The sequence below is a fragment of the Lycium ferocissimum genome, chromosome 3 (assembly GCF_029784015.1).
Source record: "Lycium ferocissimum isolate CSIRO_LF1 chromosome 3, AGI_CSIRO_Lferr_CH_V1, whole genome shotgun sequence".
Taxonomy (NCBI): Eukaryota; Viridiplantae; Streptophyta; class Magnoliopsida; order Solanales; family Solanaceae; genus Lycium; species Lycium ferocissimum.
The window spans coordinates 71,342,313-71,354,763 of record NC_081344.1 but is presented as its reverse complement, the minus strand read 5'-3'; the positions used below and the strand labels follow the sequence as shown (position 1 = coordinate 71,354,763).

At 36.1% G+C, this 12,451-nt stretch overlaps 1 protein-coding gene across 2 annotated transcripts; it reads right to left on the bottom strand.

Moving 5' to 3' along the window:
• Positions 1–290: 290 nt before the first annotated feature.
• LOC132050671 (elongation factor Tu, mitochondrial-like) lies at positions 291–11,737 on the bottom strand. 2 transcript variants are annotated; one of them, XM_059442038.1, is made up of 13 exons: positions 11,645–11,737; positions 9,052–9,154; positions 6,789–6,864; positions 6,573–6,665; positions 6,427–6,501; positions 3,791–3,895; positions 3,605–3,695; positions 3,294–3,499; positions 2,949–3,032; positions 2,375–2,437; positions 2,220–2,282; positions 1,578–1,818; positions 291–658 (listed from the first exon to the last, which is right to left on the bottom strand). In XM_059442038.1, exons 1-13 carry the CDS (start codon positions 11,691–11,693, stop codon positions 588–590), a joined length of 1,320 nt encoding a protein of 439 aa, XP_059298021.1. In that variant the 5' UTR covers positions 11,694–11,737; the 3' UTR covers positions 291–587. The 2 variants fall into 2 exon arrangements, with proteins under 2 accessions (XP_059298021.1, XP_059298020.1); XM_059442037.1 differs by lacking the exon at positions 11,645–11,737 and having other exon boundaries at positions 9,052–9,243.
• Positions 11,738–12,451: the final 714 nt, after the last annotated feature.

Below are 12,451 nucleotides of genomic sequence, written 5' to 3'. Positions count from 1 at the left end.
CAATTCAAGTCTCAGCAAAAGCAAAAAAAGGAAAAACCAACTAGCTGATTTCTTGTCATATGAGTTTTGGTAGACAGTTATTTCATACTTGTTCTGGTGAGAAGTAGTAACAAGTACTGGGCAGATTAGTCGAAGTGCACGTAAACAACTAATAATTGTAAGAGAGTGCTATCATGAGTAAATGTGAAGGAAAAGTATTGAAATCACCCCTTGCACTAATTAATCAGATCATATACAACACAGTTGAATAACAAAAAGCAAATTAACTCCTTCAAGAAATTAGCAAGGAATTCCAAATAAATGCAAAGAGCTTATATTATTATTAATACCAAAAAATCTGATTTATAAGCACAAGTTTAATCTGATGACTTATGAGGTAAGACAAGGTGGACTCCTTTTCTGGTATATTCAATTGACAAAACTTGGATTCTTTTGACACTTCAATAAAAAATATTTGCATCAAATGAAATACTACATCAGCAATTTTCAAGTCTTGTATTTCCACAATTAACCAATTAAGTCTTCCTTCATCAATCTGTCTAGGGAGAAAACCAGAGTGAACCTAAAATCACCTAAATCATGAATCCTCAGCTTAGAACTTTTGAAACAACCCCGGCGCCAACTGTTCTGCCTCCTTCTCTCAAAGCAAATCTTTGTCCTGCAAATTTGTGCATAAAATAGCATCGAAACAATCAGAATTGTTCCATGATACGAGATTAAAAAAACACGTAAACTGAGTATCATGTCTAAAATATAAATCACTAGACTGGGATAACACAGCCTAATTGAGAAGCATATATTCATACTACTTTCCAAGAGCATGTTAGGATACAATTGACAGAAAGAAAAACATTTTGTAAGCTGCCTAAAAGTATCATATATACCCCGTAACATCAGAGACATTGAACACCCAACACCTATTTCATTCTTTTCAAATGCAAACACCGGAGAAACAATAGGCTATCTCTTTCCATCTGTCCAGCCTTGTTGGACAGAGTTACTCAGTACTATTCTGGTGGAAGTAGCGGGTACCCCGTCGAATTATTCGAGGCGCAAGCAAACTGAGTTACACCATGGTTAACATTAAAAAATTGGCTTTACAATGCAGAAAACTATTTCTTGCCTGACCTAGTCATCAGTCAGTCACAAGTGCATCAAAGAATCCCCAAGTCCCCAAATTATCAGATAATCAAATTCATCAACCCCGTTATCTTGCACGGTATTGGGCCAGTGAGGCGGTACCATGTTAATCTAGATGTAATAGAAGCATAACGGTGGGCACGAAGTTTGTGAAAATCATGAATCCAATTAATTTGAGAATATGATTATCAAATCAGTAGTGAGACCGTAACAATCGGTGAAGGCAAATCCCTTGTAAAAGCAACACCATCAGCCCAAGCAAGGTGATTTGTAAAGATTATCTCTTCTGCCACTAGAACGAATTGTAATTCTCTAATCATAATGGACTTTTTGAATATATCATTGTTTCAAAGGGGCAAAATAAGTCTAGTATAATCAGAAAATTCTACAAAATAATTGCTTCAATAGAAAACCAAAAGCCTGAAGAATTTACTCACCTGCATCAAGGGGAACTGGAGACATGAGCTCAAAAGTAGCAGTAACATTATCCCCGGGCATAACCATCTTGACATTTTCAGGCAACTCTACTTTTCCAGTGATGTCAGCCGTCCTCATGTAAAACTGAGGCATATAATTTGAGAAGAAGGCAGTGTGTCGGCCGCCTTCATCCTTTGTAAGTACATATATCTCTGCCTCAAATCTCTTGCATGTTTTCACACTTCCAGGCTTTGCAATCACCTATAAAGCAAAAGGCCTATAAACTTTTGCAAAATATGTACGTAAAAGTAAGTCATTATTTTTGTAGGACTTCAGACTCCAACTTCATCATAAATTACAGTACATACTTGAAACAATCACCACAAGATTAAATAGAATTTGATTACTCCCACTTTCTGTCGTTAAGGTGGAAAACTGAGCCAAGAAATTGCAACTAAAATTGCAAAAAGGAACCCGATTCCAGACTGATATTAATAAATTTCAAACGATAGGAATATAACATGAATTCTACAACTGTAGGGCTAGAATAAATGGAAAATAAAGATGAAGACAGGTAAGAAGTTCTATGAAGAAAGTCACAGCAGCTCGCCACAAACTGGCCACAAAAAGTCCAACTAGTGGAAATGGAATTTCAAACGTACCATTCCTCGCATAATGTCGTCTCTTTTCAAGCCACGAAGAAGAAGGCCAACATTATCACCAGCCTAATAAGAATATTTTAAAAAATAGGAAGAAAGATCAATTAATGCGGTAAGAAACTCTTAGAAAAGTGATAAAGATCAGTTCAGATTTTTACTTGTCCATGATCCAAGCTCTTCTTGAACATTTCAACACCTGTAACTGTAGATTTTAAATTTCCCTACAAAAAAAAAAAAATGGTATTAGGAGCATGTGTTACAAAGAGCAGAATTACATACTTTATCATGTACCAGATATTTAACAAAGGAATCAGAGCTGTTAAAACTTCAAAGCCAGCTAAGATTGCCATTTGGGTCAAGCATCTTAACCATCAGAAAAGCAGACAACCTCAGCCAAACTGCCAAACCCATGACTAGAGCAGGTCGTCAAACCTGATAATTATATAGTACAACCTATCTAATCCATTGGCTTTTACTTTTAAGTTTTAACAGTAAGATGCGTAGAATCCTATCCAATAGCCCATAATGCCAATGAGATAAAGCAAAAGTTATTTGGTTATTAATCAGGTGATGACAATCATGTTATTTTTGTCCTCGACAATTTCAACCCAAACAGGGAGAACAAGCAGATATAATCCAGATAACTGCCCCTGGAAAATAATAGTCAAATTATGAAATAGCCATTGCCTCCCATCCCAGATGAAACATAAAAACAAAAGGATTACATGTTACCTGCATCAGCCCTAAAATCTCCACATCCTCTCCAACTTTTATGGTTCCTTGTTCCACACGGCCAGTAGCAACAGTTCCACGTCCCTAAACATAAAGAGGAAACAATCAACAAAAAAAATACTAATAATGAATACCAGAGCCAAGCACTGAAGAAGCATTAATTTGCTTTTCTGATTCCAGCAGATATTTTTTCTTTTTCTCCCCTTAGTTTTGCAGCAAAGAATTTGTTTAAGCTTTGAAAACATAAAATAAGAAAATTAGAAACTTGAAAGCGAAGTTGAAGTTTAAAAGATGGTTCTGAAAAAGAACTCTTGAAAACCACAAAGTTAAAGAACATCTAAATACCTGAATCGAAAATACATCTTCTATTGGCATTAAGAATGGTTTATCAAGCTGACGCACTGGATCAGGGATATATTCATCTACAGCCTCCATCAACTTCAGAATAGCTTTTTTCCCAAGTTCTTCATTTGTACTCTGTAGTGCAGACAGAGCTGAGCCACGAATGATAGGGATGTCATCACCAGGAAATTTGTAAAAACTAAGCAGCTCTGCAGAAAAGGAAAACTCTTGTAAGGAAATTTAGCAAAGATATTAAGGCAGTTACAAGATTTCAAAATGCAATAAAATTCACAAGTGTCGTCAAAGCTGATTACCTCGGAGTTCCAATTCCACAAGTTCCAGGAGTTCTGGATCGTCAACAGCATCACACTTGTTTAAGAAGCACACAAGTGATGGTACACCTACCTGTGAAATGTAGGCACAGAGTAAAATTAGAATCACGGCATGGAGCTTTCAGTTATTTGACTAGTCTATCCATCCACAAGCTGACACATATCCACCTGGCGTGCAAGCAGAATATGCTCTTTTGTTTGTGGCATGGGTCCATCAGGAGCAGATACGACTAGAATACCACCATCCATCTGGGCAGCTCCAGTAATCATATTCTGTGGAAAAAGAAATTATGAGAGGGTGGAAAAGAAATTATGAGAGGATAAAATGGGAGTTTGTATTAGGAAAAAGGGAATTATTATCTTGTATTGGAAATCAAGTTTTTTACATTGACAAGCATAACCCACAATATCGGACAAAATTATCTAAAGAGGTAGTTCAAACGGATGCATTACTAGCTGGCATGCTTTAACTATCACACACTGTCCCAAAAGATAGTTACTTTTTTTAGAATGGTAAGGTTGTATAAATGAAGCACAAAGATTGTGTCAAAAATTACGTAAAGACTAGATCCTTTACAATTACTGGAGGAAGCTGACAAAATATATCATCCTATCGACTGTATTAACATCTTCTAGTCTACACCAAAACCCCAAAAAGGAAACAAATCAGTATTTCAGAGTGTAAATATTATCATATTTGCTTCCTCTCATTCCAAATCACCCGCCAAACACATGCAGGGATGGTCTCCCATATCTTCCTCTTCCCGTTCCCTATGCCCTTCCAGTCCAGATCTGTAGCAGTTGTTTAATGGTTCTCGGCATAACCCAACTGACCTGGAAGAGATTAAGGAACAGGTTCCATATCTGAGTAGCAAAGCTACAGAGGAAAAACAACACTAGTTTCCTTTTCGCTCTTTTCACACAGCAGGCATCTACTGCAAAGACTCATCCGTCACCTTTGTAAATTCTGTTGAGTCAGGACAGCCTAAGACTCCAAAAAAATGTGACTTTTAGCTTCTTAAGAGCCAAACTAATTCCATTTTCTGATTTTTTACTACTTTTAAGGGGATACGGTAAATCCCACCCCTCCAAAAAAAACCTCCCCAGGATCCAACAATGGATTGCCCCTTTTTCCTCTTCGTGACTGGAACTCTCGATCTTATAGATAACAATGGAGGGTGTCTTCTACTAGACCACCCCTTCTCTTGACTAAGGACTAGTTAAGATCCCTTTATGATTCGAACTGCAGAAGTTCTCAACTTGTACTTTTCATATACTTCCAAAACCTACAAGTTTTATCTTTAAGAGAATCAAACATCATAGAATTTTATTTCAAAAGTTGGTCAAATTAATACATAGAAACAAATGGATAATTGCTTTTGAAATCTGCACACTAAGAATAACATGCCACATTTAAACACTAGTAGTAATTGTTTATACAAAGTAAGCTCCATGTATGTGCTTAAAAGTTAATCACATCAAACCAAACCTTTTCAATCAAATTGAAACTATCTTGAAAAGCATACCAATATCAAAATATACAAAGCGGAGGTTAGACCAAAGATTGTTGTATGGGGCAGAGTGCTGGCCAGTCAAGAATGCCCACATCCAGAAGATGAAGGTAGCTGAGATGAGGATGCTCAGATGGATGTGTGGTCATACTCAGAGAGGTTTGATTGGAAATAAAGTTATACGGGACAAAGTGGGAGTGGTAGACAAGATGAGGGAAGCGAGGCTGAGGTGGTTCGGGCATGTGAAAAGGAGGTGCAAGAGGTTGGAGGTAGCAGGAGTTAGGAGAGGTAGAGGTAGGCCGAAGAAGAACTGGGGGAGGTGATTAGACAGGACATGGCACAACTTCAGCTGATTGAGGACATGACCCAAGATAGGAAGGTATGGAGGTCGAAGATTAGGGTAGAAGGTTAGAAGGTAGCTAAGTGTTGTCGACTTCTGTGTGGGGAGAGAGGGGGCGGGTCTCCTCCTCTCCTCTTTTCCTTTTAGTAGTAATATATCAGTATCACGCAATCTCTTATTCCTGGATGTGCATTACTATATGTTGCCATATGTCTCTCTATATCTTGTTATTTTGCTATCTCTTTCTGATATTATTGTTCCAGGTACTTTTTCTGAGCCGAGGGTCTACTGGAAATAGCCTCTCTACCTCACAAAGGTAGAGATAAGGTCTGTGTACATCCTATCCTCCCCAGACCCCACTTGTAGGACCACACTGGGTTTGTTGTTGTTGTTGTAGTTACTACTTTTTATCTTCTAATGGTAAAGAATGTACCACTAACTCCATTGTGTAAGAGCATTTAAAAGGGGATTACCCTACAGCTAGTGTCGGGTAGGGGAGCAACAATAAAAAGTGCTTTTAAAAGTAGTTTTCTAGACAAAGAAGATCTAAGGATTATACCTTCTATACTAGTTTTCCACCGCAGATAGAGAAAATGACCACTTTCAATGTGTTAACTAATTTGAATCTACGAGTGCTATCTTTCTGCTCAAACCTTACAACTTAAATCTTGGGAAACCAATTACAGTCTTCCTTTAATGATTATTGTTATAGACCATCATAATCCGTTAAAAGAAACGACCCGTGATACAGAATTAATTGCATACACATTGTTTTTTTTAAGCTTAGATAAGCTTGATATTAAGTATTTCCTAGATTGCCATTACTAAGTATTCCCTACATAATAAGCACTAACTTTAATAAGTAACAAAAAGATCTATGCAATATGCAATTAAAATTACAAAGTACAATAAATGAGAGAATCGCATCAAAATAGGTAGGTAATGCATCTTACTTTAACATAGTCAGCGTGTCCGGGGCAATCGACATGAGCATAGTGCCTTTTAGCCGTCTCATACTCCACATGGGCCTACAATCAGTTCCAGTGTCAAAAGAAAGAATTAAAGAGAGGATGTCAATAAAATGGTGTAACATCCCTACCGTAGCAATAGTGATTCCTCTCTTTTTCTCTTCAGGAGCTTTATCAATTTCATCAAAAGCAACAGCCTTTGCTTTTCCTTCTTCTGCTAGGACCTAGACAAGGGACAGGTTCTTCTCGTGTCACGGATTGATTAGATAACTGAATGAGGAGAAAAGGAAAATTGTCGCAAACAGAGGGAGGGCAAAATAACAAATACCAAGACTAACCAACCTTACCTTTGTAATTGCGGCTGTTAAAGTAGTCTTTCCATGATCAACATGGCCGATAGTTCCCACATTAACATGAGGTTTTCTGCAGGAATCCAAAAGATGTTATTAGATGAGAACAGAAATCGCCTGGTGCAATTTTCAATCTCAGTTTGGCATAGTCAACTGAAAACAGATGGAACAGAAATATGGGCCCAAGTAGAGCAGAACAGGTATCACGGACTCATATAGCTGAACCCCACCTACTTAAGGATTGATACGTAATTTGTTAATTGTTTACGTGACGACTTGGCATTTCTCCTTGATATTCATATTTCTATCGAACCAGAAAAGAGAAACCCACAAATCTCCATATTTCATGAACAATATATATCATTTAAATGGAATTAAAGAAGAATCCTTTCAACAAACTGAATTATTAAAACGACTTCTTGCATACTTTAATCAATCAATCAACTACACCTCAATCCAAAGCTAGCCAACCAATCATCTATATACATTCTGCTCTATTCGAATTTCATTTTATTCTAACACAAGATAGTTTTTTTTATTAACCAACATAGCTTTGCCTTTACAAAGGCGGTTTTCATAAATGTGTATCGTTATTGCTGAGTAGCCCGATCCTAACTGTTACAACTTACAAATCTCTATAAAAAATAAAATTAAAAAAAAGGGCAGCCCTAAGCTATCGCTATGCGGTCCGGGGAGCCAGGACCACAAGGGTCCTGATTGTACGCAGAACTCCGCATTTCTGCAAAGAGGTCAAGCCACAAGTTTCTAAGCTATCGCTATGCGGGAGGGTCCAGGGAAGAGCCGGACCACAAGGGTCTATTGTACGCAGCCTTAACCTGCATTTCTGCAAGAGGCTGTTTCCACAACAGTTACAAATCTCTAAACAATAAAATTTCAATCTTACATTCAACTGAAAGTAGCCATGGACCAACAAGCAAACTATTAAAATGAGTGCTCGCATACTCTGATCAATCAATCAACTACACGTCAACTCGAAGCGAGCCAAGATTGGGCATATCAATCATCTATATACATTCTCCTCTATTCAGACTTCATTTTATTCTAACACAAGTTTTGCCTTTAAAAAGTGTTTTTTATAAATGTATATAGCTCCCTCACTGCCCTTGTTTTCTTTTTTCGAACTGCTTTGAAATGCTTTTACTCTATCGGAAACAACCTTTCTACCTCCCAAGGTAGGGGCAAGATCTGTGTACACACTACCCTCCCCAGACTCCACTTGTGCGATTACACTGTGTATGTGGTTGTTATTGTTGGTTTTTTATAAATGCATATCATTGCAATAATAAAAATCTAATCTTACATCCGAGTGAAGGCACCTGTAACACAAGGGATAAACAATTGCCCAAGTATTTGAGACCACAATGGTCTCAAATACTTGGGCAACGGTTTATCCCTTGTGCATCTACTCAATTCGAAGCTAGCCAAGGTTGGGCATATCAATCATCTATATACATTCTCCTTCTCCTCTATTCGAACTTCCTTTCATCCTAACACAACATAATGTTGCCTTTTAGGGTGTGTTTGGTATGACGGAAAATATTTTCCTATTTACCCTTGTTTGGTTGCACTAAATATCCTTTTTTTTATGACAAGGGAACCCGCAGCCGCTACCTTTCGGGTGCGCACAGGGTAAACCCCGCTTCTGTGCAATAGCTAGCAAACCACACAGAAGAGATAACCCGCACTAGGCAAGCCCCGTGCGACGAGCTCGACCCAGAAGGCAAATCCCCTGCTTTTTGTAGGCAGGAAAGTATTTTCCTCCAAATATGAGAAAAAATTTCCTTAAAAGTTTGAGGGAAAACATTTTTTGCATCAATAAAAACACACCATCGCATCCGCAACCCACCCCGCACTATCATACCCCACCCACCCCCCATTCCCCCGCCTACCACTACCTACCCCCACCCCTTACCACACCACCTACCCCACCCCTTACCACACCACCTGACTGCCCCCATTCCCACCTACACCCACCCCGCCTACCCCCCCCCCCGGCTACTCCACCACCAGAAGTTACTCACCGAATTCAAAAATCTCATAGTTGTTTTTCTTTATATGCAAATGCTCTTAAAATGACATTTTTCAACTTGCGTACCAAACACAAGAAAATGAGTAGTAAAATCACTTATTTTCCGAGAAAACATTTTCTCGTCATCCCAAACACACCCTTAAACTACAATTTCTATATATTCTTAAATAATTACAAATCACTAAACAATAAAAAAAACATTAATCTTACGTTCGAGTGAATGTAGCCATGGATCTCCACCACGGATGATCATTTCCATTTATGGTTTGGGGCACTGATCCTCTACAACAGGAGTAGTATAATTGTGGTGCACCTGCAAACAATCTCTTAGAATTTGAGTTTCTTAAAACAACTGACGCCATTGATGAAAGACTAAAATGAAGAATGCAAAGTGGAAAATGTTTTGGATTTTACTGAGGTTTAGGGTTTTAGGTGAGTACAGGAACGACAGCGTTTTGGATGACCTTAATTGGAGCTTGTGGGCCGGGTTTAGTTAAATTGGGCTGCATTTGTTTTTGTTTTATATCTTCCATTACAAATTTAGATCAAAAATATCGCTCCCATTATTAAAGTTTTCAAATATACCCTTGTGTTAACAGAAATCACTAACTAACCTGATTTCATTTTCAAACCCGCTTCATTTAAATCAGACTCAACTAGATAAAAAACCCATATGGGTTAACCGCTTCTATGCCTAGTGGCTATAGATGTAGGACTCGGGAACAAGTTGGTCGCATATAGGTTTTTTATGTAGTTGGGTCGGGTTTAAATGGAGCGGATTTAAAAATGAAATCGGGTTATTTTGGGGAATTTGGGGATTTCCATTAAGATAGGGATATATTTGAAAACTTTAATGATGAAAGGGGTATTTTTGACCCAAATTTGTAACGGAAGATATTTTTAGCCCTTTTCCCAAAGTAGAGGGACATTTTTGACCCTTTTCCCTTTTTAAAAATATTCGATTTTGGGATCATTGTCAGGGGTTGTTTGGTTTGAAAACAAGTTAAGTTTGGGATTGGTCATGCTGAGGGTAGTTATATTGAGATTAGTTATGATGGGATTAGTCATCCTAGTATTATATCTTATTGACTATTTCGTTTGTTGTATTAAAAAATAGTGACATGTATTGCATAATTTCTAAGAAGGAATTGTTCGTTTGCAAGAAGATGTTCCACCTAATTTAGTAGAAAAAGGGTTTGAAAGACCTCGTGGTATTTTTGTCATCTTGTTTATTTATCCGGGTATAACAAATGATCTTGATACTATTATTCCACTATCTGACAGGAATAGCTTGTCATGGCACCATTTCTAATCCTTATATAACTTATCTCGAGATTAGTAACCAAACAAGGGATGAAATTCTTATTTCATGATTGTTTATGCGTGTATTGTTTATTTACTATAGAATCCAAAATGAAGCTACATTTCGTAATTTTTTTAAATTATAGATATGTATGTAAATACAGTCTGAATATTTGCCAAGTCGCTTAAGTTTTCCTTATATTTAAAAATTAAAAAATGGGAATTTCGAGTTAATTCCTTGGATGGTCATTCAAGTTTAGAAAATTTCCTACAAAAGTCACTTTTGTTTCATTTAGGACAATAAGGTCACTCATGTATCACTACTTTCCCTAAAAAGTACCTAAACACCTCAAAAGTCTCCTTCTCTCCTAGTTGGCATGCCATATCACTAAAGCCCCATTTTTTTTTAATAATAGACATATTTAACTCATCAAACTCATTCAATCAAATTTATATTTTATACCCAATTAAATATGACCTGGTTAAAAAGCGGCAAAAGAATCAAACTATACTTCTATTAAGCCACTTTTTCAAATCTAAGTTTTCTTTAAATTCCGATTCAAATATATTATCTTTCAATTTAAATTAAAATGCAAGTAATTTAATTTTTCTATTCAAATTCAAGTTTTTTTAAATAGCATAGTTTTTCCACATTAAACAACAAATTCTTTCCAGACTAAAATAGAATTACACAGATAACACAAAGATTACATTCGTATCGGTTTAACTTTTAAAAAATCTAATAAAATCGTATATTTTTAAAAATAAATCCAATGCAAATTTTTCCTCTTTATTTTTAGTTATTTATTTTTATGTATGTAGTGTATAATTTTTGGCATCTCCCTTCCATACCTCGAGATCTTTTTATTTCTCAGAATTTTCATTACTATAATACTTGTTTTAAAATATTATATTATTATTCTTATTTTTTATTTTGAAATATTATATTATTAGTCTTATATGAAATATAATATATTCTTAATTTATTACATGTTATGATATAGATATTCCGACTTGTCATGTTAATGTCTAGCAATATATAAACTAAAGCTCTAGAGTATATAAACTAAAGCTCTAGAGTAACTCAAATTCAATTTTTTTAATTTTCATTTTCATTTCTAAAACTTATTTATAGATTTAAAGAATTCATCTTTTAATTCTAATTCATTTGGATTGCATGCTAGTTTGTTCCTTGGCCGTTTTTAATCTGGTTCATGTTAGATTGGATATAAAATATGAATTTGATTAAATGAGTTTGATGAGTTAAACAAGTCTATTATTTAAAAAATATGGGGCTCTAATGACATGGCATGCCAACTAGGAGAGAATGAGACTTTGAGGTGTTTAGGTACTTTTAGAGGAAAGTAGTGATACTTGAGTGACTTTATTATCCTAAATGAAACAAAAATGATTTTTATAGGAAATTCCCTAAACTTAAGTGACCATCCAGGGAATTAACTCGGGGATTTTCTATGAGGTCCATGGTATAATTTTGGTGCACCTGCAAGCAATCGCTTTGAATTTGAGTTTCTAGAAACAACTGACGCCATTGAAGAAAGACACAGAACTGAGAAAAATGAAGAACAGAAAGTGGAAAATGTTTTGCAATTTTTTACAGGGGTTTAGGGTTTTAGGGGAGGACGAAAACGACGGCGTTTGAGATTTTGGGCTGGGTTTAGTTAAATGGAGCCTTCGCACAAATTTCCTATTTCGGGGTGGTCTTTAATTTTGGTCCCTCAAATCGTTGGTTTTTAATTTTGACCCTCGGCACTTTAAGTAATAAAAAAATGGCCAAAAATACCTTTGAAATTTTGGATTCGAACTCCAGCAGAGTAAAAAAAAAAAAAAAACAATTTCGTAAGGCAAAGTTTTCATAGAAAATATGTCTATTCAGGCAAAATTATGCCTTAAGGCATAGTTCTGTAATATGCTTTTTCCAAAGATAATTTTGTAGCATAACTTAATTTTACAAACTAGCCGAACAAAGCATAGTCTATGTAGTTACATAGAAACTATGCCTTGTCCGGCACAGTTCTGTAGATTTAAGCTATCCTACATAATTATGCCTTAAGATATAGTTTCTATGAAAACCTTGTCTTGCAAATTTTTTTTTTTTTTTTTACTCTGCTGGGTTTGAACCCATAATCTCTGGTTTCATAGACTTGCGAATAAGGGTACTTTTGCCCACATTTTTTTATTAAATGAGAAATAGGGACAAAAATTAAAGACCAGCAATTTGAGGGGCAAAATTAACAATCCGAATTTTTTGAACCGTATTTAGTTTAATAGGTCCATGTTGGCCATTTTT

Excerpts from the sequence above, each read along its gene's own strand:
- LOC132050671 (XM_059442038.1), bottom strand. The coding sequence starts at position 11,693 with ATGGCGTCAGTTGTTTCTAGAAACTCAAATTCAAAGCGATTGCTTGCA. Across the intron at positions 3,500-3,604 it reads TGTGGAATTGGAACTCCGAG|AGCTGCTTAGTTTTTACAAA; the intron begins GTAATCAGCTTT and ends CCTTTTCTGCAG. Across the intron at positions 2,438-2,948 it reads AGATTTTAGGGCTGATGCAG|GGAAATTTAAAATCTACAGT; the intron begins GTAACATGTAAT and ends TTTTTTTTGTAG.